The following is a 20,055-nucleotide window of genomic DNA, read 5'->3' as shown; positions in this document are numbered from 1 at the left end:
CTGCTAAACGCTAGTCCATGTGCCACTCTCTCCTTGCAAATACATTTTTCTGGTCACCTGTTTATGGCAAGCCTGATCTCGGGAAGCTAGAAAAGTTCAGGTCTCCTCTAGAACAAGCCCTTGCTCACTTATAAGATTCCCACTGAGCCCAGAAAGGCTGACAATGTCCTCACATTGCCTTTCACAACTTGCTGAGATAAAGAATTCACTAAATCTGAAAATGAGCCAGGCTTGGACTAACCAAAGTGTCTTAAAGCTCCCCTATCCCTTTTCTTATGGTCCAGAACCAGCAAAACTCAACAGAGTTTGACTCAACAGAGCCAAAACTTATTTCCATTTGTGTGACTCTGCAAAAGGAAGTCAGCTATAGTAGGGAGAAAAGGAAGAAGGCAAGAAAAGGGTACTTAAGATGAGTTTACATCCAAGAGAAGCACACATGTTTATAATCCATCTAGAATAATGTGAAGCACCTGTCCAGCATGTATGCTCAGACCCTCCATTCATTAGCACAAGCTGAAAACATGAATTACAAATTCTACACCAGCATCCTTTGCTTCCACTATGACAGTGGGAGGTAGCAAGGTGAGTCCAACACTTCTCCATGACGTAAGAAAGGCAGGCACAATACTGATGAGAAACAAACTGTGTGCCAAAAAGAGCTATTAGGGTATTTGCTGTCCTCATCATTTAAAATCATACAAAGTTCATCCTAGTTGATGCAGATATGTTTCTTTCTTCAAATTAAAACCCAAAAACTGATAGGCATGGTGGTTCACACTTGTAACTCCAGCACTTTGGGAGGCTAAGGTGGGAGGATTGCTTGAAGCCAGGAATTTGAGATCAGCATGGGCAATGTAGCAAAACTCCATCTTTACAAAATTTTTTTTAAAAAATTAACTGGGCGTGGTGCCATACATCTGTAGTCCTAGCTACTTGGGAGGTTGAGGCAGGAGGGTTGCTTGAATCCAGAAGTTCGAGTTTGCAGTGAGCTATGATTGTGCCCCTGCACTCCAGCCTGAGCAACAGAGTGAGACTCTGTCTCTAAAAAGAAAACAAAATAACCAAAAAAACTTGCATATCTTGCAGAAGTCGCTCCAGGGTTCATAGCACAGAACTAAAGCACTAAAATAGATCAATGCAGCATAAAGGCAATTAAAATAAAACCACATGAGGAATGGGAAGCTGTTATGGATGGTTCTCTCCAAGTATAAACACCGATGAATGTGCTCACACCCTGCATGAAAAATCAGTAGGTCCCACATCAAGACGAGGAGGAATATGTCATTATCTGGACTGAATGAAGTGTCTGGACCAGGCAGGCAAAATGAAGCCAAGGGCCAGGCAGAGGGTCAGCCAGGGAGGAGAGGTGGTGGGACACATACAAAGACAAATGGGAAAAAAAGCAGTTAGAGTCTTTCTGGAAAGTACAACTGGCAAGAGAAAGCAATTAGGCTGAGGTTGGCTCTGAAAAATCATGAAGCAGGTAAGCAAAATGGCTGGGTTATGGCTAGGGTAATCACTGGGATTGTTCCCAAAGGGGCACTGAGTAATGCCAACAAGAGGTTTGCTGCCAATGGCTGCCTTTTGACAAAATAGCTCCAGGATTCCCTTGACAGTTTTATCTCATCTGGACAAGTACTGTTGCAAGTGACCTGGAAGGAAGAAAGAGACAATCCTGGATTGGGGCAGGATGGGAGTGGAGGTTCTTTAGTCCTTTAGAACAGAAATACTCCAAGTCAAATTCATGTTGGAAGAGGGGGTAGGACAGGCAGCATGCCTCTTCCAGGGTGGCCAAGGACTTTTCATGGAAATCTACTGAGAACTGAAACCTCTGTATCCTTAGCATCCTTTGGCATAGAATATTGGTCAGAGTCCTGACCACCCCCATCCTCCACCCCTTATCTAATTAATACACATTAGGTGGCACAGGGCTTTAGTCGAGTAGAGGGCACAGGATTTAAGTCTATACTAACTGAGGTCAATAATTGTTGGGTTTCTGAGTATACTCTTTAAGACCAACCCTCTCGGTGAGTAAGATATTAGAAGTCCTACTACCAAAGCTGAGATTCCATTTTGGCACAGATTCTTTCGAATACTGCATTTTCTAAGAATCTAGGAGATGAAGGCAGTGGCTTTCTGGGACGTGTGATATAAAGCTGGAGAAGCAGTTTCATCCCACAAACATTTACAAGGCACTCAGCTAAGAGATACAAAGATGAGTAATTTATCTAGATGAGCTCCTTGAGGCTAGGGTCTGATAACAGAACCTGCAAACAACTGCCAACGTGGTTGATGAGCTTCACAACAGGATTATGTAAGGAGAATGGTGAGGGCACAAAGGAGAGGAATATCATTTTTACCTAGGAAATAGAGGAAGGACTTCAGGACACCTCAGCACAGTCTTCAAGGATAAGTAGGATAAGGAATTGAGAAAGGCTGCATGTTATAAGACACACACTGGGCAATTTTGATGAAGACAGTAGCTCAGAACATGTCCCCCTAACATTTTAGTGCTCAATATGCAGGGGAGCTATTGGGCTACTTATTCAAACATTTCCAGACCTGTGGTTTTGATCTTGGCTTTGGCATGTGGAAGGAAGAGAAGCCATGACAAGTATGCTATATTTCATCTTATGAGATGGCCTAAGACATAAGAATGATGAGGATTAGGGAATACCTTCAGTAAAACCCTAGCCAACCAACATCATAGTCACATCTTCTATAGAAAAAGTCCCCTGTCCAACAAAAACAAATTCAAAAATAGGAAGCTACCCTTGTTCCAAATGCATTTAAATCAACACAAAGATACAGGAAGCATAAAAAAGTAAGGTAATGTGACACCCTCAAAAGAACACAATAATTCTTCACCAATAAATCCTAACCAAAAAGAAATCCTTGAAATGTCAGATAAAAATTCAAAATATTGATTTTAAAGATGCTCAATGAGATGCAAGACAAATCTGAAAATGAATATAAGGAAAGCAGAAAATCAATTCATGATATGAATGAAAAATTTACCAAGGAGGTAGACATCTTAAAAAAATTCTGGAACTGAAAAATTCATTGAAGGAATTACAAAATATATTCAAAAGCTTCAGTAATAGACTAGACTAAGCAGAAGAAGGAATCTCAGAACTTGAAGGCAGGTCTTTTGAAACAATACAGTCAGGCAAAATATAAGGAAAAAAGAATGAACAAAGCCTTTGAGATATTTGGGACTATATAAAGCAATCAAACTTACAAATTATCAGTATTCCTGAGGGAAAAGAAAGACCAAAGATCTCTTTAAGGAAATAATTGATGAAAATTTCCCAAGTCTGGCAAGAAATTTGGACAGATCCTCCAGATACAGGAGGCCCAACAATTTCCAGAAAAATACATTGCAAAGAGGACTTCACTGCAGCATATTATAATTAGACTGTCTAAAGTAAAAGTGAGCCAGGTGTGGTAGCTCATGCCTGTAATCCCAGCACTTTGGGAAGCTGAGGCAGGGGAATCACTTGAGTCAAGGAGTTTGAGACCAGCCTGGGCAACATGATGAAACCCAATCTCTACCAAAACAAACAAACAAACAAACAATACAGAAAATTAGCTGAGTGTGGTGACACATGCCTGTAGTCCTAGCTACAGGGAGGCTGAGGTGAGAGGATTGCTTGAATCTGGGAGGCAGAGGTTGCAGTGAGCTGAGATCGCTCCACTGCACTCCAGGCTGGGTGACAGAGCATGACCCTGTCTCAAAAAAATAAAAATTAATTAATTAATTAATTAAATAAAAGTGAAAGAATTTTAAAATCAGCAAGAGAAAAGCATCTAGTCACCTATAAAGAAAACCCCATCAGACTAACAGTGGATTTCTCAGCAGAAAGCTCTTAGACAGAAGAGAATTGAATGACATTTTCAAAGTGCTGAATCACAAAGAAAAGAAAATGTTGATGAAGATTTTTATATCCAGCAAGAATAAGCTTCATAAATGAATGAGAAATACATTTTTCCCAGACAAGCAAATGCTGAGAGAATTTATCATCCCTAGTCTGGCCCTACTAGCAATGCTCAAAGGAGTCTTAAACATGGAAATAAAAGGCTGATATTCACCATTATGAAAACACAAAAGTATAAAACTCACAGGTCTTATAAAGCAATCAAACAAAGGATTAAGAGAAGAGAAATGAATGAATGGCAACAAGAGAGAATTCCATCAAACCACAAAGACAGAGAAAAAGAAAAAAACAAAGAATCTAGAAAATGACAACATGACAGGAACAAAACCTCACATACCAATATTAATCTTGAATGTAAATGCATTAAATGCTCCACTTAAAATATATCGATTGTCATAAAGGATTTTAAAAAGATCCAACTAGGCCGGGTGCAGAGGCTCACACCTGTAATTCCAGCATTTTGGGAGGCTGAGGTGGGTGGATCACAAGGTCAGGAGTTTGAGACCAGCCTGGCCAATATGGTGAAACTCCATCCCTACTAAAAATACAAAAATTGGCCAGCCGTGGTGGCACGTGCCTGTAGTCTCAGCTACTTGGGAGGCTGAGGCAGGAGAATCACTTGAACTCTGGAGGTGGAGGTTGCAGTGAGTTGAGATTGTACCACTGTATTCCAGCCTGGGTGACACAGTGAGACTCCATCTCAAAAAAAAAAAAAAAAAAAAAAAGATCCAACTATACACTGCTTATAAGAAACTCACTTTACTTGTAGAGACATGTGTAGACTGAAAGTACAGAGGTTGGAAAAGATATTCCATACAAATGGAAATCAAAAGTGAGCAGGAATCACTATACTTATATCAGATAAAACAGACTTTAAATCAAAAACAGTAAAGACAAAGTCATTATATAATGATAAAGGGATCAACTCAACAAGAGACTATAACAATTTTAATATATATGTACCCAACACTGGAGCACCTAGATTCATAAAACAAATATTACAAGACCTAAAGAAAGAGTTAAACACCAATACAATAATAGTAGGGGACTTCGACATCCCACTCACAGCATTAGAGAGGTTGTCGGGACAGAAAATCAATAAAGACACATTGGACTTAAGTTGGACTTTAAGCCAAATGGACCTAACAGACATTTACAGAATATTCTACTCAACAACTGCAGAATATTTTAATTGTTCTTGATCGGTAGCCTCCAAGTCTTATGTTATTACTTGGTTGAAAAATCAGTGGATAGTCATGATGGAATCAGTGACTACTGGTGGCAACTGTACTTGGTCATATTTTTCACCAAATCCATCACTATTAGGGAACATCCTGAGTTGGCTTTTGCTTATGAAACAAATGGGGAGGATGATTCTAATCTAAGACGTAGCCTGAGCTATCGATGGCTTCTTCAGTGTAGGGATACCACAGTAGCCCACTAATTCATAGATTTATTCAACCCTGCATAGATGCATGTAAGAAGACCTTGAAGTTTAAGAAAAGGGAAAAGAGAAGCAAAGATAGCAAGGGTGCAGTCTCCTCATGGAGAAAGATAAGGACCCTTAAAACCCAACCCCAAATCAAAAGCAAGACTAAGGGTAGCAAGGTGGAAAGATTTTCACATGACTAGCCACTAATAAAGTCAGGAAATATTCCATAACACATATTCCCTGGACCTTCCTCCCTCCATGACACTGAATATCAATGGGCTCTGCATTAATTCCTACCCTTGTTGCTCACCACATCAACAATGAGAGTGAGCATTTGATCAGTGACAGAGCCTTGGGCATAAATAAGCAGTGTCTCTTGACCTCCTTAATTACATCTAAAATGTTTTATCATCAATATCTCCCTTAGAATGCTCTGTGCATAACTGAATCCAGTCACCAGTCACTTAAATCATTCAAAAGTCATTAGAGCAATCAATGGCAAAAGGAAAGATAACACAACATAGGTCTCTCAAGGATTCAATTTCAACACAGGCTCTTCAAGGGTTCTTCTGATTTAAGCTACCACTACTAACGCACACAACTGACCAAAAACAATATTAGTAATTATGAGAATGGGACTACAATGAACATGAAATAAACAAATCAAAAGGAAAAAAATAGGAAAAAGCATAGCAAAGGTATTCAAGATTATGAATGATCCCTTAGCCCTTTCCAAAACAAACAATTTTTAAAATCTGCAAATAATCACCTCCAGGTGATTATGTAACAGAAATGAAAACTAAATCTGAATTTAAAATCAGAAAAATGCAAGACATACTTTATAAACTTGGTTTCTTTCCCATATATTAGATATAAGCATAATGGAAGAAAAAATAACATATCCAAATTCTCCTCAATGAGCAAATATTTACAGTGCCTGGATTTTTTTTTTTTTTTTTTTAGCAGATGCTCAAATAGAAGGATGCCATGTTACACATAATGATTTAACAGAGTAAATGCTCTCTTGGTTTAAAGTGTCTCTAAGAGGAATCAAAGGATTAAAGAAGGACTGATTTACAACACAGGCAGAAAAGCCCATTACTGTATGTCTCCTCTTTATATCATTTCCCTAATGATAACCTGGAATAGTAAATCAGACTAGTATTGATTCAGTCTCTTTTCTGCTCTAATTATGGCTTCTTCTTGTATCATAGAAGAGGCTTTGAGAGGTTCCCCACTATTGTGAATCACAAACTGAAACCTCCTTATATGTATAAAAGTCTCTAATACATTTACATTTGCTACCACATCACAATGTTTTCCATTTTGTGTATCTTCATTCACCTCCTTCAAATTTGTTTTTAAAAAAACAGCTTTGAGGCCGGGCGCGGTGGCTTACGCCTGTAATCCCAGCACTTTGGGAGGCCGAGGCGGGCAGATCACGAGGTCAGCATCGAGACCATCCTGGCTCACACGGTGAAACCCCGTCTCTACTAAAAATACAAAAAATTAGCCGGGCCTGGTGGCGGGCACCTGTAGTCCCAGCTTCTCAGGAGGCTGAGGCAGGGGAATGGCGTGAACCTGGGAGGCGGAGCTTGCAGTGAGCCAAGATCATGCCATTGCACTCCAGCCTGGGAGACAGAGCGAGACTCCATCTCAAAAACAAACAAACAAACAAACAAACAAACTTTGCAAGGCTCATATCTGCTGTGTCTCATTCATATGGTTCAATTCTCTGCACAAGAATGCTTGATGATCTCATTGTGCATCTAAACATAATAATGTCCATTCTTCTGAATAGTAAGATGATGTATCTTTGTACATTAGGATAATCTTCATCATTAGGGGAAATACTCTGAGTTGAATTTCTAATAATGGTGAAAATACGTAAAGAAATGTACATATGCATATATTCATCCATAGTCTCTCATCTGGCACTCCTCCCACCAATTTTGTCAACAGCTCCTGTAGGTGCACAAGATAGGTAGCTGGCTCTGGGGTAAAGCAAAAGATCATTGAATAAAATAAAGCCAAATAAGTAAAAGGAGAACCAAAAATATGTCCTTGGAGACATTGAAACCATATTCTCTCCAGCTCTTCTGGCCACACGCATACACATGAACACTAGACAAAGAAGGTCATTATATAATGATAAAGGGATCAATTAAGCAAGAGACTATAACAATTCTAAATATATGTATGTGCCCAACAATTAAACATTCCCAGCCAGTGGAGCAGAAACCTCTTCTGTTGCTCCTCACATTGAAGACCCACCTTTTATCACAAACTCGGAACCACAGAAAACCTCACCGCTGGGTTAAACAACACTTTGGATGAGGAAACAACCTTTAGAGCAGAGTTTATCAAACTGTTTTACAAACAGTCACTAAGAAAAAGTTAAGATTCTGTTTTTCACGTGTTTTAAGTTAGCATTCAAATTTTTTCATCACAATTTTAATTGTGAGGGCTGTAATTCTGGAATACTGGAATTATTAAAATTTTTAATTAAAACATATCACTCTTGAAATTTATCTCGTGAATATGACAGCAATTTGAAAAACACCTTCATCCATCAAAAAAGGTGAACAAACTCTTCTTTAACAGTAAAAAATGCTGTATTGTTATTTTTCTCCTTGAACTTATTATATTTCCATGCCATTTTCCCCAAATAATTTTCTCCAATATATTTTAATACTAGAAAACCTTTTATTAATCTCCATACTGTACTTCTCTCTTAAGAAAATGTGTAAAGTAATATTTAAAATATTTCCTGTAACCATAAGGCTTTAAAATGTTCAATTATAAGCAATCATTACTAATGCACAAAATTGGTCCAAAGAACATTAATAATTATTTATCAAATGTCAATATGGTTAGCATGGAAAATATACTTTTATTAAAAATACATTGCTAAAGAAATGGAGTTTGTTTATATTTCCCCCAGCTAGTTCATATGCCTGTGGAGAAGTATTTTCTATTGCTATACAATAAGGTAGAATTTAGTGCAAATTCCATATCAATTCTTTACCTTTATAGTTGTAAGCAGTAAGAAACCTTGTTTACATAAATAATAAGGGAATGAAGGAGACATCATCAAAAAAAATCTTTTCGTCTATCATCTTATAGTTCCTTCAACATTGCTGAAAGCCAAGAAGTTAAAACTACCTAACTTGAAAAATGATGTGTTTCCTGGTCCTTATAATCACTTCCTTTACCTGTATGGACACTACTATGTTCATAGTTCTTTGTGGGTGGGACAAGATCTCTGTACCCCAGGGTGACACACTACTTACTGTAAGACACAGGTGGATAACAGGTGTGGTTTTCTCTGTCAAGCAAGAGCAGAGTGACCGTAAAAGGTAAGGTGGAAAAGGAGACGTGGCAACGTCAGTTTTGAAGCAAATCAATTTTAAGAAAGGGAACTTATAGAAGTTGGGAGCCAGGAAATTGCCTTCTTTAAACTATCCATGTCTTCACAGCTCATAGAAAGTCCTCGCATCCTCCTATGCGCTGGACACTCCAGCTGTACCACCTCTCAACTAGACAAACATGTTGTTGCCGAACATTCTGTTCATGTATAAGCTTTGTACACACAAAAATATACTTAGTTTAACACATGGATTCCCTTACAATATGTAAACCTACAGGTTTATGCAGCTACTACAGGAAAAGTAATGATTTTTTTAAAAAGATAGAAACATAAATTTTGTTCAATCTACTTAAAAAGAGAGAAAATATCTAATCATAGTATCCTGAGAACATAGAAACCATACTCAGCAAAGGGTTATAGTCCAATATATTTTATAACCTCAAAGAAAACCCTGGAAACAGCCCAAATGTTATTAAACAACAGGAAAACTGCTAAATGAATTATGCTACAGCCATATAATGGAAGTATATGTAACATCTTAATTTGAAGAACATATACTGGGATTAGAAAACATTCTATATGGTATTGAGTAAAAAAAACCAAGCAGGCAACAAAGTCGTGAATAAAATTTTATATTAATTTATAAAAATATATGTGTATAGAAAAAGACATTTAAGAAAATCTATTAAACTGTTTTCAGTGATCATCCTTAGGTGATAAAGTTATGAACAATTTTCTTTTTTATTCTATTGTTCTTTCCAATTTTTCCACAGAGGGCAGGCATTTCTCTTCCAGTGAGGGTTGGGGGAAGGTATAGGGGAAGGTGAAGAAGGTGGGGAAATAGGCTCCCTATCTCTGGGCTGCTGCATCTGGCTGTGGACTTCACAACCAGTAAGATGATGTCCATCCAGGGTTGCCAATCAGAGCTTAAATCCACACTACCTGGTGTAGGGGTGCATCCCCATCAGAGGGAGTGCAATTTTCTTTCTACTCCTTCACATAAGTTTTGATCATGTCTCTCCTTGACCAATTTGATCCTTTTACCACGGACTTCCATGGCTGGTTCCTTTAGGTCACTGATTTCATTCCCTCCACAGACAGGTAGAGTGAATGCAATTAGGTTCACATCATGCTAACCTCATGAAATATCCCAGCTCATGGGTGCAAGAAAGCCTTCAGTCAGCAAGTAAAATGCTATGCTACGGTTTGAATGTGTCCCCACTAAAAGTAAGTGTTGGAAACGTAATCCCCAATGCAACAGTATTGGGACATCAGGCTTAATGAGAGGTAATCTGGCCATGAGGGCTCTGCCCCATGAATGGATGAATGCGGTTATGACAGGAGTGGGGCTTTGTTAGAAAAGGGTGCATTCAGTCCCCTTCTTTCTTCTCTGTTCCACCCTCTTTTTGTCCTTCTACCTTTGGGATGATGCAGCAAGAAGGGCCCCGCTAGATGTGGCCCCTTGATCTTGGACTTCTCAGCCTCTAGAACCATGAACCAATAAATTTCTGTTCATTATAAATCACCCAGTCTGTAGTATTCCATTATAGCACCACAAAACAAACTAAGACACACTGTAAATCAATGTGGTTATCTGGGCCTTCAATGGGCAATATTGACTTCTGTGATATTATACAATGTCCATCTCCTACCTCAGTACATGTGGAGGGATCTTGACAATGGTATCCAAACCACCCAGAGTTTCTGCAAAAGAAAAATTACAAAATTAAAAATAAACATTTAAACACTGAGAATATACACTGTACAGGAATTTCTCTGTTCGTTTCTCTTTTCCCCAGGAATTCCTCTAATTATAAACTAGTCGATTCTCAATTATCTGCATGCAAGTCTTTCATATTTTAAAATCCTTTTCCCTTGAGAGCCCCAGAGATTTCCCTGGACCTTGCAAACTACTGGGGAAGGGAAAGTTAAAAATTAGGGCACATTTCCCTATACAGATAAAGAACAAATAGTTAAATTCCTAATCTGAACCACTGTATCTAGTTACAACTGACTAAGATACTATATTCTTGTAATAAAAATAGAGAAAGAAAAGCTGTGTCCTTGAAAATACTATTTCAATATCCTTACACAATAATTCATACTTGTGAAAGACTTTCAAATTCACAAAGCACTTACACAACATCTCATTCTCACACACATTTGTGACATGTTAGAATAAATTTATTTTTTTAAATTACAGTATAGTTAGGATATCGATTGGAAGGCTCACATCCAAATCTCGTTAATCCAACCTGGATGTTCAATACTTTACCACTGTTTGTGGATTTTTCACACTATTGCTGCCTCCAATTTTAGAGATAATGAAAAGCTCACCAGTCTCTTCCCCAAAAAACTGTACTATTTCAATCCTTCCAACTTGTCTCCAGTCTTGTACCTCAAATTGTGTTAACCCCTTTCTTCACTCCTTAGAGTCAGCAAGCCCTGTCTATCTGAATTATTTTCACTGGGGAAGGAGAAACATCTCTTCCCACCTTGCTCAGAGATCAGAGAGAATAACAAACATGAAATATATATATCAGAGACTCAAGGCTAAGAACAGGCCAGATAGGATCTGGGCTTGATGTGGTCAGTGGAGCAAAAGAGTGGATTTCAGAAAGACAATTAATCAGCAGAACAGAAAGATGAGTTCAGCAGGGTTCTTGGTATCATGAAGACAAGGCCAATGGAGGAAAATGAAGGACTGAAGTCAATGCCTAAGATAAGACAGGATGACAAGAAAGGGAAGCCCTGAGATGCAGGTACAGGAAGCAGCTCAAAAGCCACACAGGTCAGTGCACCCTACCACTTAGCACAGCAGGGACTGGCACTCAGGACAAGCCGATGCTGCTGCCCAAGGAGAGGCAGTGACGGTGAACAACCAGATCAGCATGGTTTTCCCACAGGACAGAGGGATATATAGTCAACTAAGGCTGGGTAACAGTGCCCAGCTCTATAAGGCTAAGAGCAAGCTAGAAGAAAAGGAAAAGGGAAAAGGCAGTCACACAGTAGCCACTGTGAAACTATACCTCTAAGTGCAGTGAGACTCCCAGCCACATGGGATAAGTGTGGAACCCAAGGCGAAGAGCATCCAAGGTCAAGGTCAAGGAGAAAATGGCCTGTAGCTTTGCGGTAAGCACCCATGACAGAATGGCAGCTGGGGAGAGGGCACCATGGAAGCATCAAGAACGAAAGCAAAGTTAACCAGGTTCCAGTCCAGCTCCGCTCCAGCTTGTGACGCTGTGGGATTGGGGTAGGTCACTTATCCTCTGTAAGTTTCAGTTCCCTCATCTTTAGAAAGAAGACAATGACACCTTCCTCCTGGGATGCTTGTGAGGAACTGACAGGATCATGATCATAAAGGGCCTGACACAGTTCTTAGTTGCCAGTGCCAATTCCTGTCTCCCTTCTTTGATTCTCTCCCTAAATACTGGACCAGGTCCTGGGCTAGGGACCCAGTGGTGAGAACAGACATGATACGTGAATTCATGGAGTGCACGTTCTCATTTCAAAGCATGATAAATGCCAGGAAGGAAAAGACAGGGAATCAGGCAAAAGTAGAAAAGGAGGTCCTACTTTGGACTGCAAGGTCAGGGCTTTCTGCTGGGGGTAATGAGACCACAAATGATTTACTTAAAGTAGATAAGGAGGGGTCGCTCCAAGTGGAGTGAATAATAAGTTTGAAATGCTTGGAGAATCCCAACATCTTCCCTGACTCTGTCCTGCCACTTCAGTCCAAGCTGCCACCTTCTATCACCTGGATGACTGTACCGGCCTCTGTCCTGAGCTTTCAGCTTTTGGGCTTGCCCCTGAAGCTGCAGTCTCTGCTTAACACAGTAGCCTGAGAGACCCTGTCAGGACCCAAATGAGAGCATTTCCTCCACCCCAAATGACTCCCCATCTCATCCTTAGAGAGCCCAACAAGGACTTTCATGATCTGGTCCTCACTTCCTACTTCTCTACCCTTGCTCCAGCCCCCTGACTCCTTGCTCTTTCCTGAAGCCATCAGATAGATGTTTTCCCAACTAGGAGCCTCCCTTTTAGTAAAGTTTTCCATGAATACCCTATTTAAATGGCAATTCCCCCTTTACTCCAAGCACCTCCTATCTTCTTCACCATTTTATGTTTTCCCTTTCTTAGCTCTTATCACTCTCTTTGCTGTCATGTATATTTTATTTACTTATCTTGATTATTGGCTGTCATCTCTCCAAGAGTCTGTAAACTCTTGGATCTTTTTGCCTGTTTTGCTCACCATGTTATCCCTAATACTTGGAACAGTACCAGGCACGCAGTAGGTACTCACTAAATATTTGCTGAATTAATGAAGTAAGAGGGAGAACAGTGTAGCTGAGTAACTGAAAGATCAGTGTGGCTGAAATTCAGAGAGCAAGGACCCCTCTCTGTCATGAGGGTTTCAGTGGGGAATGACCCTTCTCTCCCATGAGGGTCTCAGAGGGGGATGACCCCTCTCTCTCATGAGGGTCTCCATGTGGGATGCTCCTCTCTCTCATGAGGGTGGTATAGGACAAGGCTGTGGGACAGGTAGGAGCCAGGCCATGTAGGGCTGGACACAACACACTAGGGACTTTTGTTTTTATCCTAATGGGATGCTATTCAGTGTTTTAACATGGCATGTCATGGAAAGATTGGGGTTTTCCAAGGTGACACTACTTGGGAAAAAGAACCTGAGCAGACAAGGAAGGAGCAGTTAGGAGGCTGTTGCAGAAGTCCAGATCAAAAGAGAAGGCAGCCTATTCTGGAGAGCTGGCAACAGAGGTAGAAAGAAGTGGACAGCCTTAACATATACTTAGGAGGTAAAAATGAGTAGAGCTTGGGTGATGGACTAGGTAAAAGGGCAAATTACAGAAATGTATCAAGGATGACTCTAGATTTCAGGTTAATGCAACTGGACAGGTGACGACATCAACTGATCATTTAGAAACACCAGAGGTGAGTGAGGTTTGGCAGTGAGGTAGAGGTGGGGAAGAGCACATGATCACTTTGAGCCTTGTTGAGCTGAGTGCCTGTGAGCCATTCAGGTGGAGATGTTCAGTAGGTAGCTATGCTGCGGGGTGTGGGTTTCAGAGCACTGGTGTTGACTAGTGATATAAACGTGGGCATCACATTCACAGAAACAGAGCTGAAGCCATGGGTATGTGTGTGTTCAACTCCAGAAGAGCTGGGAGTAAGAGATGAGGGCTCAAAGTTATCCCTTGAGAAACTCAAATATTTACAGCTGGGGAGAGAATCTGGCGCTGTCAAAGGAGACAGAGTGGCTCAAGAACCAAGATGGATGTAGTCGTAGAAGTCAAGGTAAAGCAGGTGCCCAGGTGTGTCTAGTATCACCAGGAGGACCTGTGAGATGGGAGTGAGAATGGTCTGCCAGCTGGACGGCTGTATGTTACTGTTCCTCAGTAACTGTGAGTTGGTGGGATAATGGAGGTGAAAGGCATATGACAGCAACATGAAGACGGAGTAGAAGGTGAGAACACAGATACAATTTCTACACTTTTTAGGGAGTTTGGCTGCGAAGTAATAACCTGTAGCTGGAAGAAAAGGCAAGTGGGTAGATAGAGAGAAGGCTGCTGGTTGGAGAGATGTTCCCTCTTCTCCTACGTGGCCTTCGTGCCTCTAGTTTCTTTCTTCACTACTCCATTTTCCACATCTATTCTGCATAAGACCCCGATAGACATAAAATACTAAAAGTAGGACTTTGTTGCTTCCAGCTTTCCTGTTCTGCAATTCTATTTCATCCCATCGCAGCCTAGCTCACAAGCCCCCAGGGCTGCCAGTTCCTGAAGTTCTTTCTGCCTTTCCCCAAGCCAACCCTCTATCCAATTCATTCCTTTCTACTCCCTGGCCAGGCCATTCCTCACCAACAAAAACAATCAACCAGGTAACACTAAATAAAGAGAAGATACATACATATGCCTTGTTAGTTATTCTACAGCCATTAACACTGATTTTCAGAGAAGTGTCATGACAAAGTAGACAAAGTAGAAGAAGATGCTAAAGTTAAAAAACACACGACAATATGCCATATGTGGCATGACCTTTTGCAAAGGGAAAGACTCCAAAATGTCAACAGTGTTATCTCTGGATAGGGAGACTGCAGATTATTTTAATTTTTTCTTTATGTGGTTCCATTATTTGCAACACTCTAAAGTAAACATATATAACTCTTATAAATAGAAAAAGATGAATATTATTTAAAACTCAAGCAAGCAGTTAAAGTATTGATTTACTTATTGAATGTCTGCCTTCCACTATAGATGCAGAAGCAACCAAAGAAGCATAAACGACAGTCCCTGTACTAAAGAACTCACTACACTGTTGACACGTATTTTTTTTTTTTTTTTTTTGAGACGGAGTCTCGCTCTGTGGCCCAGGCTGGAGTGCAGTGGCCAGATCTCAGCTCACTGCAAGCTCCGCCTCCCGGGTCTACGCCATTCTCCTGCCTCAGCCTCCCGAGTAGCTGGGACTACAGGCGCCCGCCACCTCGCCCGGCTAGTTTTTTGTATTTTTTAGTAGAGACGGGGTTTCACCATATTAGCCAGGATGGTCTCGATCTCCTGACCTTGTGATCCGCCCGTCTCGGCCTCCCAAAGTGCTGGGATTACAGGCTTGAGCCACCGCGCCCGGCCACACGTATTGTTTTGATTGACCAGTGTCCGTTCCCCTGGCTTCCAAAGAAGCATCCTAATTATACTTCCAGGAAACCATTTCCCCCAGCTCTGAATTTCAGTGGAATTTGTAGCCTAGGCCTAAAGCAGTTATTCTCTTCCATTCTTTGACTAGAGGACTGGTTCAAGGATACTCACATGAGCCATCAGGACAAAGAGAACAAGGGAAACCAAGGATCGAGCAGGAGTGACTGGAAAAGTCTAGCTCTCTTGATATGATCTAAATATGGTGACGATCATCTATCTCAAAATGGTCTCAGTGAGGAATGACGCCTCTCTCCCTTGAAGGTCTCAGAGTGGGATGACCCCTCTCTCCCATTGGGGTCTCAGTCTCAGTGAGGGATGACCCCTCTCTCTCATGAGTGTCTCAGTGGGGAATGACCCCTCTTTCCTGAGGGTCTAAGTAAGGGACAATCCCTCTCCCACGAATGTCTCAGAAGGAGATGACCCCTCTCTCCCATGAGGGTCTCAGTATGGGATGCCCCCTCTCTCCCATGAGGGTCTAAGTAAAGGATGATCTCTTTCCCATGAGGGTCTCAGAGGGGGATGACTTCTGTCTCCTATGAGGGTCCCAGAGGGGGATGCTTCCTCTCTCCCATGAGGGTCTAAATGAGGATGACCCCTCTCTCCCACGACGGTCTAAGTAGTGGGTGGCCCCTTGCTCCTATGAGGGTCTAAGTGGGGGATGACCCCTCTCTCCACAAGGCTCTCAGTGGAGAATGACCCCTCTCTCTCATGAGGGTCTAAGTGAGAGATAACTCTCCTTTAATGATGGTCTAAGTGGGGGATGAGCCCTGTTTTCCTGGGATGGTCTAAGTTTATTGTTGCCTCTTTTCAGGAGATGGTCTAAGTGTGTTGATTCATGAGCCCAAAACCGTGGAGACCCATGCAGAGCATGTCAATCAACCCACAAAGAGCAGGACAAGATCCCTGAAACAGTGTCTAATTCCTAAGTCACAGCTATTCTTGCAAGGGGTATTTTAGTTAAAGGAGTAAATAAATCCTGTTTCGTGTAAGTCAGCTTAAACTAGTTTTTTTGTCTCTTGCACCCAACATATTTGTCAATTATACTGCCCATAAGAGCCTACCTGTGCACACAATCAACTATTATCCAAAATACTAGGTACCCTAAGAGAGTCATGAAGGCAAGGATCTGAACCCAGACAAGCAACTGATCCTATTGAGGAGCTCAGGGAATGTTTCCTAAACAAGTTGGACCTTGCAGATTCTGAAAAGGGAATCCCGACAGAAGGACTAGCATGAGCAAAGGCAAAGAGAGAAGTGTGCCATACAGCATGTTCAACAAAGTGCTGCAGTTGACTGCCACTAGATCGTTGAATCTTGGTTGGGGAGTGACAAGAAGAGAGGCTGGGGCTAGATTCTAAAGAGCATTCTGAGGAATTTACACATTAATCTAGAAATAAATTATGGGGGTTGAAGAGTGACAGGTGTTTTGTAATCCAAACAGTGACGGGCAGTGGAAATGGACTGGAGTGGGAAAGACAACAGGAAAACCTATCTCTATGCCTTTGTTCATGTCTCCAGCATGCTCTTCCAACAAATTCCTTATAGGGGACATTTTATTCATCCATATATCCCACTGCTCAGTACCAGGGAGGTCTTAATAAATGTTTGCTAAATAAAGAAGCAAAGGAAAGAAGGAACTCATAGCTTCCCCATTGTTCAAGTGAAATCTGCTTCAAAAGCCCCACCAGCTCACACAAATTCTCCCCCAATCCATGGGCCCCACATTTATCCTCCTTTCTTTGACTTGTTTTCCTGGTTTGCTCAATCCAACTGCATAATGAATGCCCTGCACTATTATTTAACTATTTCATGCACTTCTGTCTTGTCTTGCTAATTACAGAACAATCACTGGGAAAGGAAGCACATCCACTCAGACTGGTTTTTTTCAGACTTGACTCGAATAATCTACCTGCCTCAATACTCAGCCTCCCCAATGGCTTTAAAGGACCTAAACTCAGCAACGTTGTGGTTTAACTTAATAAGACGTTGATGTCAGTATTCAAACTTATTAAAATACTAGATTAATCTCCTCCTCCCTGTTTATCTAACTCTGCCTAATTTGCAGCAAAATAATAACGAATACTAGGAATGGCATGTTTAAAGCACAATTGGGCCCTGCTTTATCATGTTACCCAGCCATCTGTGACCCTTCATTAGAGGCATTTTGGAATCTAGCTTTGAACCACTCTGCTGAATGACAATGGCAACGCAAAAATAGTACTGTGGCTTTAAGAGCCTTGATGCTCTCTCAGATTTCTGGTCCATTTTTCTCTAACAGTAAGCTAAAATGGTCAAGTGCTGGTTCTACCTACAAGACAAACTTCCTAGACAATATTCTAGACAATTTTGTGACGATAGGCACAGGTTAAAAAAAAAAAAGATGCTGCTATAATTGTCTGTACACACCCCCAAACATGTGAATTAAGACCATCTACATATTAAGAGTCACCTAAACCACTCTCAAAATTTTACATTTAGTGGAAAGCCTGCTAAAGGCTCTTCTCTATCTCAGGCTGCATCAACGCACACACAGTGTCATGACAGACAGTGATGGTTCTTGGTTACAAGGGAAAGGGAGTCAATTTCATTTTTCAATTGAGTGGCAACTGAGACATCACATCAGGCTCCGGCAAGGCAAAGCGAGGAGCCCGCAGAGCTAGCTGCGCTGGCTTCTTCTTGGCCTTTCCTTTCTAAAAAGCAGCACCATCACCCGAAGTATGCTTCTGATCTATTTGCATTACCATTCTGACCATTTTGATTGCCCAAACCCAGCCTAATTGAAATGTCTTTCCGTTTTTTTCCGCTGCTGAGTTCTGCAACCTGAGTCTGAAGAGAAACACAAATTTGCTCCCTGGAACTTATTTCAATGCTAGCACAGCTCACAAACCTAAAATCCCACCTGTCTGACGGGCAGACCACAACAGGATTGCAGAGGTAACATGATCCCCGCCCGCATGTTATTTTTCAAGTGCAATAACCATGAAAGCTAACACTTAGCAAGCTGACCTCTATCAGGAAAATCAAACTAAATAAGCCTTTCCTTCCTGGTTCCACTTGCCAAGGATTCGACATCGGGGTTGTTGGTTTAACTTCCCTCTTCCCCAGAGGCACTTCGCTATCAGGCCCCAGGTTTCGCACCGGCTCCGGGTCCTGCCTAACTCGGCGATGGGGAAGCATCGTCCCCAGCGCCGGGACCGGGAGAAGCGGGCCACCAGGAGGGGAAGACAGCGGTTCCCGGGGAAGGTTTTGGAGAGTGAAAGAGACCGGAGAGGCGGCGGCTGATGTCCACGCCCGAGCCAAGACTCTCAAATCCCACATCAATTTCCCAAGGCGACTCTCGCAATCGCGCGAAGGGCACCCATGACCGACGCTCTGCGAAAGCCCCACGCGCGGAGGCGCGGGTTCAGCCCCGGCCGCGCGGCCCTCCCTCCGCGGCAAGCAGGTACCGGGCGCTTACCCAGGGCCCAGGTGCAGCTCTCCTTGATGGCTTTGTACTTGCTCCCGGACGCCTCCTTCTGCAGCTTCCTCAGGATCTCTTCCATCTTGACCTTCCAGGCGCCGGGCCGCCGCCCACAGGGAGAGAAGCGCGGGCGAGCCGGGCCGGGGACGCCGCCGCTGCCTGGCCCTGGGCGCCTAGGCGGCCGCCGCGCGCGCCCCCATGCCGCCCCGGCACGGCTGCTGATGAATCACGCCCGCTCCATGCCTCGGGCCACGTCAGCCCCGCGCCCCGCCCGCCTGGGTCAGGTGCGCTCCGCTCGGCGGCGGCTGCGGGCTGGAGCTGGAGAGCGAGGCTGGAGGCCGCTGACTTGACCGCCGAGGCAGGCCCCGCGGGCGCAGTGCTTCGCGGAAAGGTGGGGACGGATGTCCGGAGCTGGCTCGCCAGCCGCCGGGAGGGAGCGCCTGCTCGGCAGCGGGCGGCGGGAAGCAGGCGGGGAGGGGCCTCCCCGCGGTCCTCGCACCCCCTGCGCCGACGGTGGCCGCGGGCGGAGTCGGAGCAGCCCAGCCCTGACACCCGGACCCCCAGCGTGGTGCAGGCGCCGCGCCCGCTGCATCCCGTCGTCTGCTAACCAGAAAATTCTTGCGTTCAGTCACGAACAGCTTTTTTGGGCCACTCCCTGTGCAGCGTTGCATACACTGTGCCCCTGCCTGCAGAGAACCTCCAGTCAAGCTTTCAACACGCGGCGGGGCGGTGGGCTGAGGTGGGGCTGGGGTAGAACTTGATACGCCCCAGGAAACCAGGCCCAAAGAGGCTGAGTTACTTCCCAGACCAAGAATGGGTCCCCAAACACGTCCTGAATCCAAAGCCGCTTCCAAAAACCTCTCTCCCCTCCTCTTCCCGTCCTCTCTTGTGCTGAATTGCTGCCCTCTGAAAAATGGTGTGCACAAGGGCAGCCACAGCAGAGGGCCTCTCATTGGGATGAAAATGGGGAGCCCCAGGAGGCTCACGCGGGCGGTGGGGAAGGCAATGTGACAGGGCACCCCGTGTTTCCTTTTTCTTTGAAAATGTTCTGTGGTGGAAGTGAGGATGATGGACTGCAGAGAGGCACACTGGCAGCTGGGAGAACAAAGGTTCTGCAGGAATCTAGAAACCAAGTAGGCCAAGGG

At 43.0% G+C, this 20,055-nt stretch overlaps 1 protein-coding gene across 1 annotated transcript in view; it reads right to left on the bottom strand.

The window, feature by feature from the left end:
- ARFGEF3 (ARFGEF family member 3) overlaps positions 1–19,113 on the bottom strand; it is a 193,677-nt gene extending 174,564 nt beyond the window's left edge. Inside the window, exons 1-2 of the mRNA XM_008006875.3 lie at positions 18,908–19,113; positions 10,393–10,444 (exon numbers count right to left, since the gene is read on the bottom strand). Coding sequence (XP_008005066.3) covers positions 10,393–10,444; positions 18,908–18,992 — 137 coding nt within the window. The 5' untranslated portion in view covers positions 18,993–19,113. The remainder of the gene's footprint in view (positions 1–10,392; positions 10,445–18,907) is intronic.
- Between the last annotated feature and the right edge of the window lie 942 nt (positions 19,114–20,055).

Source organism: Chlorocebus sabaeus, chromosome 13, assembly GCF_047675955.1.
Source record: "Chlorocebus sabaeus isolate Y175 chromosome 13, mChlSab1.0.hap1, whole genome shotgun sequence".
Taxonomy (NCBI): domain Eukaryota; kingdom Metazoa; phylum Chordata; class Mammalia; order Primates; family Cercopithecidae; genus Chlorocebus; species Chlorocebus sabaeus.
The sequence above is the reverse complement of the archived record's forward strand: the minus strand, read 5'-3'. Positions and strand labels throughout refer to the sequence as shown.